The sequence below is a fragment of the Cyprinodon variegatus genome, unplaced genomic scaffold (assembly GCF_000732505.1).
Source record: "Cyprinodon variegatus isolate N-32 unplaced genomic scaffold, C_variegatus-1.0 Scaffold382, whole genome shotgun sequence".
In the NCBI taxonomy this organism is placed as follows: Eukaryota; Metazoa; Chordata; class Actinopteri; order Cyprinodontiformes; family Cyprinodontidae; genus Cyprinodon; species Cyprinodon variegatus.
The window spans coordinates 560,681-578,167 of NW_015150835.1; the positions used below are offsets into that span (position 1 = coordinate 560,681).

At 34.9% G+C, this 17,487-nt stretch overlaps 2 protein-coding genes across 3 annotated transcripts; one reads left to right on the forward strand and one right to left on the reverse strand.

The window, feature by feature from the left end:
* Positions 1-3,149: 3,149 nt before the first annotated feature.
* On the reverse strand, positions 3,150-11,488 carry ptdss1 (phosphatidylserine synthase 1). 2 transcript variants are annotated; one of them, XM_015386949.1, is made up of 13 exons: positions 11,220-11,488; positions 11,059-11,150; positions 9,299-9,343; positions 9,095-9,219; positions 8,612-8,770; positions 8,139-8,290; positions 7,159-7,300; positions 6,865-6,977; positions 6,573-6,638; positions 5,665-5,764; positions 5,060-5,119; positions 4,522-4,558; positions 3,150-4,391 (listed from the first exon to the last, which is right to left on the reverse strand). In XM_015386949.1, the coding sequence occupies exons 1-13, from the start codon at positions 11,396-11,398 to the stop codon at positions 4,294-4,296; spliced, it is 1,368 nt and encodes a 455-aa protein (XP_015242435.1). In that variant the 5' UTR covers positions 11,399-11,488; the 3' UTR covers positions 3,150-4,293. The 2 variants fall into 2 exon arrangements, with proteins under 2 accessions (XP_015242435.1, XP_015242434.1); XM_015386948.1 differs by having other exon boundaries at positions 3,154-4,391; positions 4,480-4,558.
* A 252-nt stretch (positions 11,489-11,740) lies between these two features.
* On the forward strand, positions 11,741-16,460 carry mterf3 (mitochondrial transcription termination factor 3). The gene is made up of 8 exons (XM_015386946.1): positions 11,741-11,778; positions 12,832-13,172; positions 13,283-13,438; positions 13,547-13,736; positions 15,307-15,454; positions 15,579-15,650; positions 15,762-15,923; positions 16,051-16,460. The coding sequence occupies exons 1-8, from the start codon at positions 11,741-11,743 to the stop codon at positions 16,243-16,245; spliced, it is 1,302 nt and encodes a 433-aa protein (XP_015242432.1). The 3' UTR covers positions 16,246-16,460.
* The last annotated feature ends 1,027 nt before the right edge of the window (positions 16,461-17,487 follow it).

The following is a 17,487-nucleotide window of genomic DNA, read 5'->3' on the forward strand; positions in this document are numbered from 1 at the left end:
TATGGGATTCTACCTCATTGGCCAAATAGAGAAACAAAACGATTAATTAAGTGTTAATCTATATAGTTTGGAATTACAGCTTCAGCACATTACTAAAATGAAAATTTATTAAAAAATAATCTAAGTGGTTTGGTATTTTTTGTGTTCAAGCATATGAAGATGAAACTGTATAAACTAAATAAATATCATCACAATTTATAAATTACAAGTGTTTCCCCTTTCCAATTTATATTTGTTTTACTAAAATGTCACAGATCATCTAGCAAAATGTAATGGAAGACACTGAGAACCTGAGGAAGTACAAAAAGCAATTTTTAAAAGACTATATAATTTTTTTTGTTAAAAAAAGCTTGCAAATCAAAACTCTGTGTAAAAACACTCACCTCTTGTGTTAAATGAATAATTACTTTTGATTTTTAATTATCTGAGATCCCTTTTACTTCATGCCTATGGATAATTACTGCCTTACCTAAGTAATAGGTTAAATAAAGCCTATTTAACAAAATTTAGTCAAGTTAATCACTCTAAAACCTTATTAAACACTACTGAATGAATGAACGAATAAATGGAATTTATTTCAGAAAATTTGACAAACAACAATAAATGAATCAACCAAATACACACAAAAGAGACAACCAAACCAAACACCAGTTTCCAAATTAACTAAATTTAATTTAACATAAATGGAAACAAAACACTCTGCCAAATAAACCTGTTGGTATATACAGCCAGAGAACCATCATTGATTAAAGTAAATTATATATATATAATATTTACATGTATGTATGTAGATGTGTGTGTTATTCATCCATAAGCCCTGAAAAGAATAAGAAGGACATTTCTAAGGCTATGGGTCTCCATGAGAACACATTTAAATGCCATTATCCCTAAATAAAGAAAACTTAGAACAGTGGTGAAATTTCTCCAGACCAGTCTTTATATCGGTTATTGATGACTCACATAGAGAACTCAGAGCAACATCTGAAGCAACAGTACGCCTTAATGGCTGCTGTTAAGGTCAGTGTTTATGATTCAACAAATATAGCCAAAAGAGTTCAGGTGAGAGCCTAAAGATAAAAACGTCTGCAAAATAAATGAAACAATGCACCAATGCCCTTTACTTAGGTAGTCCATTTTCAAGTCAAAGGACTCCAAAGGTCTTTACACTATGTTTAACCACTGATGGAGAGAAGCTACACTGTAGCCACAGCTAACACGGGGCACACTAACAATATCTTACACACTAACATTATCTTGCAAAAACACACAAAAAACTGAGTTTGATGAGATTAAACTAGCAACCCTGCGGTTGTGGGATGAATGTTTGCATCTTATAGCATTGTCATCACTCACAAGACTGTTGGAAAATGATAAGGGGACCAATGAGATACACAGTTTAACTTTTTGGATGGTGTGAGAACCAACCGGGTGAAAATCAACACTGTTTGCTCCATCGCAGCAATCTCAGACAAAACATTTCAAAGCAAATTTCAATTAAAATCGGTTTAGGACTCTGTTATATGACCTTAAAGATGCTTCTTATGCTTGAAAATTGTTGCTGAACTGAAACAATTCTGTGGTACCTAGAGGAAAATGACTCCTCCGCAGTGAGGAAAAACATGACCTCACCGTCCAATTTGAGCTCTTTTGTTGTTTTTTATAAGAATGGTCAAAAATAAAATACAAGCCACCAAATGTGTAAAAACACATTTAAAAAAATCTTATGTTATAAGAAATAGAGTAATATACATAATTTATGATTTTCCTTCTACTTAACACCAACATTTAAGTTTTCAGCCTTTGAACTATTTGTGGTGGAAAAATCCGTTGTACAGCAAGTTACCCCAAACACACCATATTCATGCTAAAGTATGGCAGTGGCAGTATCATGTTGTATTTCTTTTTTTTCTTTTTTTATCCAGGACCGGTATGCTATAAATAGCATTCAAAAATCCTTATAAAACCTATAGAAGACGTGATACTGGAAAAATGGTTCACCCTTGAAAAGACTAATGAACTTGAGAATGCAGTGAAACCTACAATCCCTAATATGTAAACCAAAAGCTCAGTTAAAGTCCAAGCCTAAATCTAATTGATAATTTCTATGAAAGATACTGACTAGATTAACAGAAAAGTTAAAGCAACCAAATCAGAGCTTGTGCCAATCTTGAGCCAAGACAGTAAAATGGAATCACCAACACTGCTGTGAAGAACTTTACCAGTCTCGTCTTTAATTATAATCCTTTAAAATTTATTAATTCATCACTCACAACTCTGTGAAAATTAGCTGACGACAGTTTGAATCATAAAAGTAGGGTTTGAAAGATGGACTTCTTGTTGAAAAGTCAAATTCTCTGTTCATTTAATTCTCCTGTACCTTAAGGATATTTTGCAATTTCTTAATGGAATATAACTAGTTTAACAACAAAACAAGGAAAAATGTAGTCTGACTTAACATCAGGGATGGTTGTCCTCATATTGTGTAGGTCACTGTTTCCCAACTTTTTTTTAACTTTTGTACCTCTTTGGGCATTTGGTCTTACCATGAGTATCCCTCTCAGTCAAAAGTAGGTAATTGTCCAAAAGTGGAACGTGCAATAACTCAAATAAAGACTATGTCGAGACTGATCTCTGTGAGAAGCAGAACAGAGATATACAAAAGATATTTTGTCCCAGCTTCCATTAGACGGACTTGAAGGACTGAGTTTTATTTAATTTTTTTTAAATCTAATTATGTTTTTTCTAAATCTAATTATGTTTTTTTTTTTTTTTTTTTTATCTTTGCTATCGAGCAGGGGAATTTCCCATCTATTCATTCCTTTTAATTTGAGCATTTAATTTTATATATATGCTTTCTATCACAAATAAAAAAAACAAACAAAGCGAATATGTTGCCTGGAAGTTATTAAGGAATCAAAATAAATACAAGATAAAATCATATTATGTGCCTGTATTTAATAAAGTGGAGCTCCTCTGAGTAACTCCCTTATAATCACATTTAAAATTGATGAATGGGGAACAAAATACAGAGCAAAAATTATATTCAGAATGACTTAGTTCTAAACTTACTTTTTGGTGGAAAAAAAAAGCTTGTTTAATTTTTTCAATTGGGTCCTCACAAAACAAAATAGAGACCCAACCCTAATTATTCTACTACCTAAGAAATACAATATTTTCATGTACCACTAGCCATGCAAAGCAGACCAATAGGGGTACACGGACCACTGGTGGTACGAGTGATAAATTACTGAACAACTGTTAATATCTCAGAGTCCAACAGTGAAAAAAAAAGAAAAAAAACCTTCTGGATGTTGACAGCAATTAAATTATTTCAAAGATTATTCTCAAAAACGGATATTTATTCAATGTGCCCATTACACTGTGTAGAAAAATCAAGTTAGAATCAAACATTGGCATAGGTAACCTTACCAAGTTTAAAGCAACACAACTATCATACATTTTTATTGTTAAGTAATAATTCACAGGAAGACTTCAGTGTTCAAGGCACAAACATTACTCAAGTTAGTGCTAATTACTTTGTCAAAATAAAAAAATTGCAAACTAGCAGTTTATAATGTGCAGAACTAACAATGTTACCAACTCAAGTTTTATCTTGAGTCCTAAACATAGTTTAATAACGCTAAAGGACAATCAAATACAAATAGCAGAAAATTAAACACACTTTTACAATCAAACATTTACAAAAGCATCATATTTTCAGAGGTTATTATTAGTAGTCAGAATAAAAAACACTAAGCTTAGATGCTTCAGTAACAGTAGTTTGGTCTCATCATCGGTTGGTACAAAACACTTAAGTGCAGCTTTCATCTAAGAAAAGCCCTTTAAACCTTTAACTGGATCAGATAAAAGTGCAAAATTCAGATATTTCAACTGAAATAATTAATTTGATTTAAATATGTATAAAGAGGTCAATTTATTTTTAGTGCATATTTAACATCATGCTGCAGTGAAGCAGCATCAAAACAGTGCTTAAGGTAGATTTTAATACTCCACTTCAGCCTTTTTTGTTACTTTTAACATCAAGAACTATAATCAGGCAGTTTAACAAAGCTTTAAACCTGCAGATACAGGTCATTTCTGACTCTCAAACATATTAGAACTTCAAGCTGAATCTTAAAAATGTCGCCTTTATCACAGTTTTTTGGTTTTCAGTGACTCAAAAAGAAACAAAACATTGTTACAGGTGTAAATATCAATTATATATTAAATCTACCATCTAATGGTCCCTTAAAAAAACAACAACCAAAAAACCTGAATAATTTCTTCACTTGTTCATCGTTTCTTCCCCCCTTGGCTGCCAATAACCCTGTTCCTAGCAGGGCCCTTTCTCCGTTTTGTTGGCTGGAGATGTTCAGATGAATCGGTCTGATCTAAGAGGCAAAAAAACAATACGACCCAGCTACGGTTAATATTTAGAGAAAATGCCATTGAATAAAACTTTATTGCTATGAGGCCTACCTATCTGATCATCAGGGCTGGAACTATACAAGTCAGACACACCTCTGTCATCTGGGTCGTCATTTTGTAAAGAAACGCTCTGTTGACAAAAAAAACAAAACGCCTTCTGTGACATGGTGGTTATTTGTTTTAAATAAACACTTCAACCTTTAACTTTACATTTTGAAATAGGAAACAATCTGTCATGATTTTTAAAACTAATCATTAATGAGCTAAATTAAAGAAGGTATGTATTCATTTAGAGCAGTTAAAGAGAAAAACAAACATTCTAAGCAAAAACCTTAACTGCAATATTTTGGGAAATAATTTTTTTAACTCCATGCTTACTTTAAATTTTAAAAGAAATCAACCCACAAATACTATATAGACTAGTCTGATTTGTTGATAGGTTTGTTTTACGAGTGAGAGACACCAAAACAAAACAAGAGATCCATTATAATCTGGAATTTTACAAACCTGTGGATTAGTGCTTTTATGCCAAAAAAATAAAAAAATACTCAATAGATAACTCTGATCTCAACATCTGATGATTATTGTGCAATTAATGGCATCACTGACAAGAGCAAAGGATGGTTCTCACCTTTAGCTTACTTTGTTCATACCAAACCATGCCATATAGACACAGGAGGGTAATGAGCGCCTGAATGAAAAGAGAAGAAAAAGGTCAGTTGACATAAACATTTAAACTAATTTTTGTTTGCAGTGAAAATAAATAATACATTGTTTTGTGGTCTTTTTCCCCTAAAGAATCTGAAAACACATTTGGATAACATACAGGCTGTAAAAGACAAGAGCTGGAATATTTGGGAAAATATCCACATCAGACATTAGTCAGTCTTTTTAGGATTTCATTTTCTAATCCATTTTACCTTCTCCCGTTTATGTACCACATTGTCCTGTTCTTTCACAGAAAAGCCTAATAGAATACATTGAACCTTTCAACAGTTACCTGAGAATTTCCCCCCCCCAATTGTTTTAAATGTATTTCCCCATCACATGTTTTTCTCTTCAAGTTTATACTGTATATTGTGAAATAACCAAGGAAAAGTTAAATATTTTTGAGATTTTTATCATGTGAAAGGTACCTATCCATACTCCCCAGCCCTCAGGAGAATGGTCCACATTCTGAGTGTTCAAATAAACTACAACTAAAAATCACAAACATTGATCAATATATTTTCTTACCAGGCAGAGCAACCAAAGGACCACATACCAAATTTGAGTCTTGGAAAATAAGTCAAGACCAAATTTTACACAAGCAAGAGCTTCCAGGAATGCAATGGCTCTAAAGGAAAGAAGACAGCAACAACAAAAAAAAGCCAATGAGCTCTTGAATGCTGTCTTTCAACATTGAAACATAAAACAACTGCTCCCTCTTATGGCAAAACATTTAAACTGCACCATCAGGTCTCTGTCAGACATGCAGGGTCATTAGTTGGTTTATATATTCCTCCCCCACTCCTAAACATAGACCTAATCATGATTTTCGGAAATGTACCTAGAAAATCTCACAATTAGGGATTTCTAATTGATGGTGAAGGCTCATGCTGTTGCCCTAGCAACTGCTGCAGACTAAGGGCATCAATTTATTTGTATTTAAAGGTATAGTGGAGGATGTTCCTTTTTGTCACCTTTCCATGTGCTTTTTTTTTTTTTTTTTAGACCTTTGAATTATTGCCCAAAGTGCAGAGACGGTTGAAGTTGAAGCTAAAGCCAAAAGACATTTTCTTCTAAGAGAGTGTTCTGAGGAACACATATTTTTAAAGGAGCAGATAAGATAATCTTGCCTTTATGGCTTGTCATGTTAAAAGCACAGGGACTAAAAAAGCACAGCAGGAAAACAATACTTTCTCAGAGAAATCTTCTTTAATAAATTATTGTACTTAAAGTAAATACTGCATTCTTACAGTGTATGATTATATAAAAAGTTTATTTCTATCATATTTAAAATGGTGTAACAATAGGTGAGGAAGGGCCTTTAGTAGGATAATATTTGCAAATTTTATTGCTGCTACTTAAAAGTTATTCAGTATAATTGACAAACTAGAAAATGTTATTAAGAGAGAAATTATAAAATAAGAAAGAAAACTTACCCAAACACCCAACACTGTGTGCCAACCCGTTTACACTGAGTGTCCGTCAGGTATGCATAATACTGTCTGTTAAAGCATAAGAACATCTGTGTCAACATAAATAGTCATACAAAAGGAATGTAATCATGTGTAGAAAAAAATGTGGAAGACAGTAATCTACATCCATGAGCTATTTCTCTATAAGCAGCTTATTTTTCACGTTAGAGGAAACTTTTCTTGTTCTATTAACCTCCATTATTTTCTGCGAGAAAATTATGCTGTTAAAGAAGATATTTTCAAAGATTGAACACACCGCACTGTGGGTGCAGTGATCATTCCAATTAGCAGGATGCGACACCAGCTGAGAGGGTGGGAGGCCTGGAAGATGAAGATGTGCTTCAGGAAAAAGGTGTTCAGCTCCGTCAACTGCAAACAGAAATGAATGAAAGTTGTTAACAGCCGTCTAAGGGATGTGTTAAAGAGAAGATCTTTGTTTGAAATGCTTTATCAGCTCCAATAAACTATCAACACCCAATAGTATTTAAATATATACCAAAGACTTTAAGAGTATTAAAGGTTTAAGCAGAGAACAGAAGATGGACACAACCTGCCATAAGATCATAAAGAGGTAGATTCCTGCCAGCCTCTGGGACGAAGACTTTGGATCAAACCAGCGCACGTAGGTCCAACTGGCTGGAGTGAACTGAAGCACGGCTCGCTTTAATTTCCCCGTGGTTGAGTGGATTTCTCTGAGCACAAGCAGAACATTAGAAATAACTGACATTTGGCATTTTTTCACTAAATCGCTTTATTATTAATGTTTTTTTAACAAAACCAAAAGGTCTTCAAAAAACCTTCTGGATTATGATATTTTTGACAAATGTCCGTAGGGACTATTATTAACTGGGTCAAAGTCAGAAATTGGACCTTCTTTAATTACTATGCCAATATGTGACCAGTGAATTTCTCCGCTGTGAGATCAATAAAGCTCATCTAATCTAATCTAATGAAATTCAATTTCTTAGGGGACTTAAACCACCTTTGTAAGCAGCAATAATGAGGTTTCTTTAAGCTGGTGGTGTCCAAACATTTTGCAGAGATCATCAAAATAAAAGAAAAAATATATATATTCATTAAAATTGTAAAAGTAATTATATTGTGGTTTAGTAACTTAAAAATGTACCAAAAAGTGATAATAAAAAAATAACCAAATGGGTTGATTTTTGTAGAAATGGGAGTTTGTAAAAGAATTTAGATGTAAAAGATTTTAGATTTGAAGAGTCTTGTATCTTGTTAAAAGAAGAGTACACCATTTCCTTATTTCTTGGGTCTGTTTTGTTGATCTAGAATTATTAATTTTTTTTTCCTATGCTCTGCAGCAAGACGTGGAAATGAGTGCCTCTTTCTTTGAAAACAATGCTTTTAGCCAAGTTTACCGAATAACTTAAAGTAAGGGTGCCCAGGTTTTTTTGGTGTTTAATTTGTCAGAATTCCAACTATTAAGACCCAATTATTACCAGCATTGCTACTGGCCTCATGAAGACCAATATGTATGCTATGAGAACATAAGATGAGGCCAACACTGACTTGATGCTGGCCCAGCGATAGGTCCTCATCTCCAAGTAACGGCAGATTGTCATCCCCAGCCAGATTCCTCCTCCGTTACACAACAGGATGTCCAAGATGACCTGATCCCACCAGCACTCTGCAAAGTTTGGCAGAAGGTGCATGAAGAAGAGCTGGGAGAGAGGGTCAGAAGGGCAGAGAGCAGAGTGAATGTCAAAACAGCAAAAAGGTACAGTTTTTTTTATTGAACTTCATGAGACTGATATGGGTTTAGTGGAGAAGTATTATAGAAAGATGAACTTATTCTGATAGGGTCTACAGTTTTTTTTTTAAATTAGTTATACTAAATGTGAGCATTTTATTTTTTTTTATTACAGTTAGAAATAAAGATAAACTAACTAACACTAGTGAGAGTACACAGCATACTCATGCGCAAATAACTAAGAATCACAACCAGCAAAGACTGCTGTGGTCTCGCCATGTTTTCTTTTTACCTCAGTGAGTTCCCAGGTGATGCTGATGGTCCAGCACAGGCCGTAGCTGCGGATCAGCAGAGCCTTCATGGCCCATCCTGCGAAGTGGCCGAAAGCAAAGATGTCGAAGTGGCTCAGCACACGCTCCCATGTTATCACGGTACAGTTTACTGCATATTCCTATAGAAGGACAAAGTAGCCAATAGATACAGACCAATTTTCTCTTACAGGCAGATATTCTATCTTATTGTCCTAAAGTTTCAATTGGATGTGAAATTTTAACTATTTTTAGCTAAAACAAATGTTTTAATGTGAATGAAAATAAATGATAGAATGCTTTGTAATCAAAAGGGATTAAATCGTTTTATATGGTAGATCTGATGCACTTTTTGTTCAGACAGACATCTTAAGCACATATAAGTGTTAAAAACCAAAGGGAATAAGTTTCTCTTTGCTCTGATTTTTCATAAATCAATGGAAGTTGGGGAAGGGAACCATCCCTACCATGATGTCAGCTTCCCGTTTGGCAAAACGCAGATTGGGATCAAGCCAGTACATCAGAGTCTTTACTTGATCCCAATTGAGGAAGATGAGGAAAACGAGAAAAAGGAAGTAGAGCACGCTAAGACCTAGCAGAGACGAGAGAAAACACAGTGAAAATTAAGTCAAAGATGATTTGCATATGAAGAACATCTTTTGGTAACTCACCAAACACCATTCTCCATATCGCAGGATGAGGCCTTGTAAAGGGTCCTAAAGAAAAGAGCATTAGTCATTTTATGAAGAGTTATTTTTATGGGACAGGTGAATAATTCAAACACAAGGATAAAGAAGATCTGGGCTTTAGGTAACAATTATGTATATTTAATAGAACCATAACCCACTTTGAAAGTATTTTTTCTTTTAGTGATAAAAAAAAAAAAAAATGAATTATACACTCAAACTGCAAATTGATATCTTTGCTACCGTTTTTATAAAGTTTGCTGCTTCAACATGTGAATTCTTCATGTCTCTCAATGAGATGTAATCATATAAAATAAAAATAACTGACATAAATATTATATGACTGCAAAGAAATTTTAAAATCTGCAATAGGAAACTGAAGCTTTTGTGAAGAAAAATGTGACCATGTTCTTTAGTCCAGTTAGAGGAGCGCTTGTCAGAAAAATCTGATAAAGCATCACACAAGTTTAAACAATGTAAAGCTTGAAGAACCAGTGTTGCTCTTTAGCTCTTACAGGCGAGTTTTATGATACGAGGAAGAATATTAGCTAATCCCTCATTTCTTTGTATTTTGTTTCTAAGAAGTCACACCTTTTCATTGATACTCAGAATTTCTTAAGATAAGATCATTTTCAGAAAATGGCTATTGACGGTTTGATAGTCTTAGGTTAGGTTTGATAGGCCACCCCTACCATTGTTCCCTCTAATACAGATGGTGGCAGCAGTAATACTCTCAAGTGGAATATTCAAAACATTTTAATTTTCTGTGGTTAATTAAACACATCCATATACTAACATCAAAGATGATAAGTACAGAATTCATGCTCTTTTTAGAACTAGATTTTGTGTTTTATGGGGTAAATAGAAAATTATGTCTCTGCGAGTCATCTAGGGGTCTCCAGTGAAATCAAAGATAAATAACAATTTCAATAAAAACTTTTCAAATAATCAATTTATGTAGATATTAGTGCTTTCAAATATCAATGTTATGCAGAATGTTTATTGATACAAGTAGGTAAGTAATGACAATGATTGATTTACGCCCCAAAACTCAAAACTGAGTTTTATCCACTATACCTTTTATCTAAAAATTACAGATGTTTAAATATATGCGTCTATTTGTTAGCAAAGGTTTTAGGAAAGTATAGTTAGTCTTTATTTAGAAAATAGGGATTTTTTGCTCGTTCATTTTCCTGTTGGAACTGTGTAGATTGACCCTGGGGTCATTCAAGGGCTCATCTAATTGGTCAGAGGCCAAAATAAGATGTACAGCCATGTAGGAGCATCTTTGCTGAATGGCTGGATATAGATCTTGTGCTTCTAGACCTCACTGAGGGACGGGGAGCTCCGTTTGTAAGGGTATGCAACTAGTTAAAATGAGGTCAATCTGTGTAGATTGACCTGAGGGTCAATCGCCCACCCCTCAGTGTACATTGGTTATTGCCTGGCCACCCTTATAAAAAATGTTGGCTTCACCTCTGGGGCCGAGGACAGTTTAAGTCTATAGTGTTTTAAATCGGATCCCTCTCTTGTCTACCATTTGTTGTCCCCTCCCTCAGCTCTATGCACTCCATGATATGAAGCTTTCACTAAATGGACAGGACTACAGGAAAAGACCCCTTTAAGACAGCAAAAAAAACCCCCCCCAAAAAAACAGGATAACTGAAAGCATGATATAATTTCAACCATCCCAGGTTTATGACTTCATACTCTCATTTCATAATTATATTTAATCCACAGCTTACCATTGGGAAAAGCCAGGATGCTGATGACCAAGAAGAAGGAAACAACCACTAATAGACCGACACGAAGGTTGTTGTCAGAGTTTTCATCGTCCCTGTCAAAATAAGGGTTTTTCCCATAAACAAACTGTTGAGATTAAATAGCTAAATCTAATGTAGCCTACCTGGTGAAGGCAAAGTACATGAGACTAAGCACAGTAACTGTCAGAAGGCTGATGGTGTGTGGCTTGTAGAAGAAGTCAAGACAGATATCTTCCACTTGTTGCTCATTTATCATTCGGAAATGCAGTATATAGTTATTATCTTGGCTCCTCGATGAGCGGAGAACCGCCGTGGCTGCCATGTTACTGTCCCTAAACTACTCCGTAAGTTATTCTGATATAATTTTACAACCGAAAGCCGAACACCAGCAGACTTTGGAGACAATCCTCAGAGCCTGGATAACCAGCTCTAAGGAACCTGGAGGGCGGACTGAACCACTTTACTTCAATAAGGAGGGGTGCATAAACGTTGATGAGTATTTTTTCAAATATACCCATTTGGAACAAAATGTAAAAATATATATTAAACCTATATTTATTTACTATAATGGGTTTCTAAACAGTTCCATTGAATAAAGAACACGCTATAAAAAATATAATTATTGACCAGTGATGAAACCACAAGCAATGGAACGTCTGAAAATATGGGACGTTTGGGTGCAGATCTTCCGTCCATGTCCACGTGAAAAACAATTTATATTTCTTAACGTTTCAACTCCATGTTTAACTTAATATCACGGAAGTGTAATCTTAATTTAGGTTGCCACAGTAAGAGACCAAGGTTTGAATAGAAACGTGAGTATTTTAATTGTCCCGTTGTTTTGTTACAACCAGGGTTAGCTATGTGATTTTTAGGGTTGCTATAAACTTAGCATGTTAGCATAGCATAGTCACACCAGCCTCTTAGAGGACATTATAAACAACTACCTGAAAAGTGAATTTACACTTGAATAGCTTTATAACATAAATTTTAATTACGGCATCATGCGTTATATGAAAAAAATCTATATTTATATGTTGTTACAAGTGTAATTACTTGCAGATATACTGCATACATCGAGCTGGACAAACATTAAATTCTGTTAAGTTATTCAGTTACCCTTGAAAATACAATTGCATTAATATTAAATGGTTATAGCTTGTCTAATTTTAAATATCGTTTTTACAAGAAATCTAATAATTGAAATTATTTATTCATATAATTTGTTTGGCTTGATCTTTATCTCATCTTGTATCTATTCATTGAATAAAAATTAAATGACCTATGATCAGAGTTATCTATACAAATAAAGCTGATCTTTGAACTGATTCCACACCTTTTTTTTTTCCTCTGTTCTTTTCCTGGCTGCAGTGTCTATAGAGAGGCTTCTTCTAAGCATAGGGTGTGCAGATGTCCTGATCTGTGCATTAATGTTCTGCATTTACCACTTTTGCCCTGCATCCCAATAACAAGCACTTGACTGGGTTAAAATATAAAATAAAACAAAAGTGTTTAACATCTGTTTTAGATGTAATGAGAGCAGAGCTGCAGCTAGAAGAAAGATGACTTAGAGCAGGATTTTTAATTATTTTCACTTTCTATGGGAGCCAACATAGGGAGGCCTACATTGAACGTGAAATCTATACTTTCAAAAACATATCTAGAAAACCTGATTAGTTCACTCAGCCTGATAATGGATGATTTCTTTTGTCATTGTTTTCAAACCTCTTTTTTTTTTTTTTTTTTTTTTTCCAGGATTACCATGTCCTCTGCCTGCGCACAGCTCTGTCTGCGATGTAGAGGGTTTCTTTCCTCAATGAACAGCTCCCGTCTGTACTATGTTCAAATTCAACATAGTGTGAGAAAAGACAAATCTACCAAAATCGGCGAAGGATTGTTATCCAGAGGAAATCACACAGCAGCTCAGACAAGACTGAGCTGGAAACGTCCAACGTCTTGCTACTTTGGTATTACAGCAAAATATCTGACAACCGAGACGGAGGAAAGCAAACTTGGAACTGACATTGCTGAATACAAGCCTGCTCTGTTGCCAACAGTAGATGTTTCACCCTGCCCTCCAAATTTGATTCCTCCTGGTATGTATTGAGTCTCTGTCGTCAAACATTATAATTGACAATGCGATAAAACAATTGCTCTTTAAGCATTAAATTGCTTCTGACTTCCTGTTTTTGTTTCCTTTATTAAGAAGACCTGGATGCTAATGACCACTGTTCAGCACTGGAGGAAATCAGTGATGAAGAAGCTGCTGCCATTTCTATTCCTCCCTCTATTCCTCCATCCTCTGTGTCTCTTCGCGACTATGTTGACAAGTCGGAGACACTTACAAAGCTGGTGCAGCTTGGTAAACAACTCATAAAACCTTTTTCTTTCTTTCTTCTTTTTTTTTTTTGCTGTTTCAGAGCTCAAAACTTAAAATTTAGTTTGATTTTTCAATCACATTTTGTTACAGGGGTAAGTTTGTGGAAGCTGGAGCAAAGACCCAATGTTGGCTCCATGTTGCTTAGACTTGATTTCAACAGAGATGTAGCACCTCGCCTCTTGTTTTTAAAAGAAATTGGAGTGGAGGACTCTCGTCTAGGCTACATCATCTCTCACAATCCATTCATCCTCTCAGAGAGTTTGGAAAACCTGCAAGCCAGGTAACATGAAAATATACACTGCCTGGAAAAAATGTTCACACCCCTTAACACTTTTAAAGTTTTTGTCACATTACAACAACAGACCTCAGTGTATTTTATGTGACAAATCACCAAAATGTATCTCTTAAATTTAGCCTGTTGAAGTTAATACATTATAGAATATGCTATGGCAAAAATTGTAGCAGCAATATGGGTTCAGCTCATTCAGACTGGATGGAGAGCATTTCATAGTAGCATGGAAAACATTTCAAGAATTCCCTCGGATGTTTTTTATCATGTCTGACCCCTTCCCAAAAGCCTGATACTTGTATTATCACCATGTATTACTGTTAGGATGATGTGTTCCAGGTAATGGGAAGCGTTAGCTTTCCGTAATGCCAAGTGTTTTTTTTGTTTTTTTTATATGCAGGCCAAACATAAATTTTTGTCTCATCTGACCAGGGCATCTTCTTCTATATGAACCCTACTGTTGTACTTTCTAGATCTGTTTATTTAGGCGAAGGGTCATGTTATACAGCTTTCTAGAGTTTTCAGATGATAAATTGAGCAAGGCTTTATGAGGTTTTCAATTTTTTTTTTTTTTTTTACAATAAATCACAATAGGTTACATCTGCTAATAACTGCTTTTTGCAGAGATGGAGGATCTGGAGTTAACAAGTCATCTCTATGGCTATGTTTACACTGCTGGCCTTGATGCTCAGTTACGATTTTTTTGTGAAATCCGATTTTTTTTACGTTGCTATTCACATTTCCAAATATATGCGCTTTATATGTGATCTCCTGTGTGAACTGCAGTCATACAGCTTAATTGTCCCGCATGCGCAGTAGATGACACAATGACATCAAAAGCCAGCGTGCTTCGTGTTTACGGAAGTAAACATAGATGTAGCGCTTAAAACCTCAATCTTTTTGAGATGTTTAAAAAAAGATACTGCTCTCTGCATCATCGTCCACCGTGGTGTTTGTTTTTCTTGCCATTTATGTTTAGCAAGAAGCAGAATAGTGACCTTTGTTGGGTATTGATGGTGTTCAGGTCAGATGAATGCGACCTGGCTGTTCAGACATAAGTCGCATTTGAAAGGATCAGATTCATATCGAATTTAGGACCACATAGCCAAGTCGCCTGGGTCACATTAGAAAAAATCAGATCTGTGTTGTTCAGATTGCCATGAAAGGAACAGATCACGGTCAAATGTGGGCAAAAAAATGGGATTTGGGTCACTTCAGGGTGCAGTGTGAATGTAGCCTAAGTCATGTGTTTGTTCTGCCCAGCCAATTAACCAGGTGAGTCCAATCTTCACAGGTTAATTCACTATGCAGATTGGACTCACCTGGACTCACCTTTAATTATCCTATTTTGGGAAAAATTAATGGATAAAGCCATGAAGAATTATTTTTCTATTTAAAATTAATAGACTGCCTTGTGTTGATTCATCACAACAAGTTCCAAATTGGTACATCAAAGTTTTTATGAAGAATAAAAATACTTATACCGAATACTTTATTTAGGACACTTGTTAACGTTTCCTTCTCCCTTATATTGATGATTTTTTCTCTTGTTTTTACCAAGGGTGAACTATCTAAAGTCGAGGAAGTTCAGTTCAGAAACGGTTGCATCTATGGTCTCCAGAGCGCCATATCTGCTTAACTTCAGTGTGAAGAGGCTGGACAACAGACTGGGTTTTTATCAGCAGCAGCTTAAACTCAGTGCTTCCAATGTATGTTATATGAGATCATCTAGTATCAAATAAAATTATTGCTGAAATGATAAGTATTTTTTTCTGTTTTTGACAATAAGAAAATTAAGAAAACACTAACAGACCATTTCTAATCTCTCTACAGACGCGGAATATTGTTGCTCGTCTCCCCAGGTTACTTTGTGGCAGCTTGGAGCCTGTTAAAGAAAATTTGAAGGTATAGAGTCAGAGCATAACATGTAAAAAATAAAAACAGAATTTGAATTTATTTTTCGACGGCATGCAAAACCACTTTTTAAAATTTATTTTTTCGTAATGTGTTCTACAGGTGTGTAAAATAGAGCTTGGGTTTAAGGAAAATGAGATCCAGCATATTGTTATTGCCGTCCCTAAGGTGTTGACAACCAATAAAAAAAAGCTAACCCAGATATTTGACTTCCTTCATAACACCATGAAGGTTCCCCACCACCTGATCACAAAGTTTCCACAGGTAGGTGGCCTCAGCTATTTATTTTAAGCTTTAAAAAAGTGTTTTATCTTTTCCTTGTGGTTTTTATTTAAAATGAAACCTTTTTCTTTTATTTTATTTTCATTTTACTATTTTACTATCTCTTAAGGTCCTCAATACAAAGTTCCTTCGTCTCAAAGAGCGACACCTGTTTCTCCAGTATCTCGGAAAGGCTCAATATGAACCAAACCTACCCAGCTACATCTCATTGGACCGCTTGGTGTCCTTGCCAGATGAGGTCTTTTGCACGGAGCTGGCTTTGGCCACATTGGAAGATTTTTATCTGTTCCAAAAGACACTTTGATTCTTTATGGTTTGGATGATAGAAGTGGCCCCACAAAAAAAAGTAAATTACACTGAAGACTGAATGGATGGAGATAAATGAAGTATGTTTTGTAAATATGCTCAAAAAAATTATGCATATCACCTTCTGTAGTAAAATTATCCTTTGTAAAAATGATAACTGTGTAAATTACATTTCTTCTATTTGCAAGTTTGAATGTTTAAGTTTATGTGAATAAAACATTCTTTTTATTTAAAGTTAACAATCTGTTTTAACTGCTCATGCTATGTATCCATTTCTCACCTGTTTAATTCAGTTTTATGCATCAGGATGTCTTGGTTTACTTTAAATTTCAACTTTAAACTTTTTTACTATCTAAATGGGTTAAAATAATGTATATTCATGGTGCCACATGTCTAACCTCTCAGTTCTGAACTTTAAATGCAAATTTGTTTATTGCATTCAATAGAATAGAAATATCCTTTATGCTTTTGCAGAGAAAAAATACATGTATGTTAGAGGCAACATGAGAAAACTTCACATGGGAATCAAAAATAAGAATTGACCATACAGTAAAGGAGAAACCTACATCTTCAAGAAAAAATACCCAGTTATAAAAATTGCATGCTCAAATTTGAGTGTGCAACATATGACTGTTATACCTCTATCCAGTCTTGAGAAAACAAGCAACCAGTCGTTTGCTTAAAAAAAACAAACTATAAAATATTGGCCTGAATCTAAACGGTTACAGAGTACATGTAAGAATGCAAATATAAAATGGAAGTGTAAACACTGAGCTTTTTGGGAGCAGTGATTATAAAGTCTACCAGCTGCTGAGAGGATCTGAGATGACGTTTATTTGTGTATTTAAGATGCAGCGGTTTTCCACTAAATGAGCTGTCCAGTTTATCAACAGCCTTATGCAGTGGGTGGGAGACCAACAGTGATGTTATTCTTCCTGTCCTGTCTCCAACCACCTATGCTGTGTCCAGAGGGCACCCCAAACTTACCTCCTACACATGTAGGGCATGAGTCATATGTTGTAGATCTCTGCTTTGGAAGTGTTAATATGATTATAATCTTAACTTTCTGTAAGGTCATGAGCAGTTTTTCTTATCTGGCCTTGCATCTTATTTTTTTTAAAAAAGGTTAGAGAATAATCTGGCATTCTCACTCCAATTCCGTTGTGAGTTTGCAAGGCTTGACATTGAATATATATGGGTATTTTCCCAAATGAAAAAATACACCAGTTTGTCATGGTTA

What these genes read in the sequence shown, in the direction of transcription:
- ptdss1 (XM_015386948.1), bottom strand. Translation starts at nt 11,398, where the DNA reads ATGGCAGCCACGGCGGTTCTCCGCTCATCGAGGAGCCAAGATAATAAC. An exon ending in ATCACTGCACCCACAGTGCG is followed by an intron (nt 6,639 to 6,864) that starts GTGTGTTCAATC and finishes ATGCTTTAACAG; the next exon opens with ACAGTATTATGCATACCTGA. An exon ending in CAGCCCTGATGATCAGATAG is followed by an intron (nt 4,392 to 4,479) that starts GTAGGCCTCATA and finishes TTTGCCTCTTAG; the next exon opens with ATCAGACCGATTCATCTGAA.
- mterf3 (XM_015386946.1), top strand. Translation starts at nt 11,741, where the DNA reads ATGGGACGTTTGGGTGCAGATCTTCCGTCCATGTCCAC. An exon ending in TCCAAATTTGATTCCTCCTG is followed by an intron (nt 13,173 to 13,282) that starts GTATGTATTGAG and finishes TCCTTTATTAAG; the next exon opens with AAGACCTGGATGCTAATGAC. An exon ending in TGATCACAAAGTTTCCACAG is followed by an intron (nt 15,924 to 16,050) that starts GTAGGTGGCCTC and finishes CTATCTCTTAAG; the next exon opens with GTCCTCAATACAAAGTTCCT.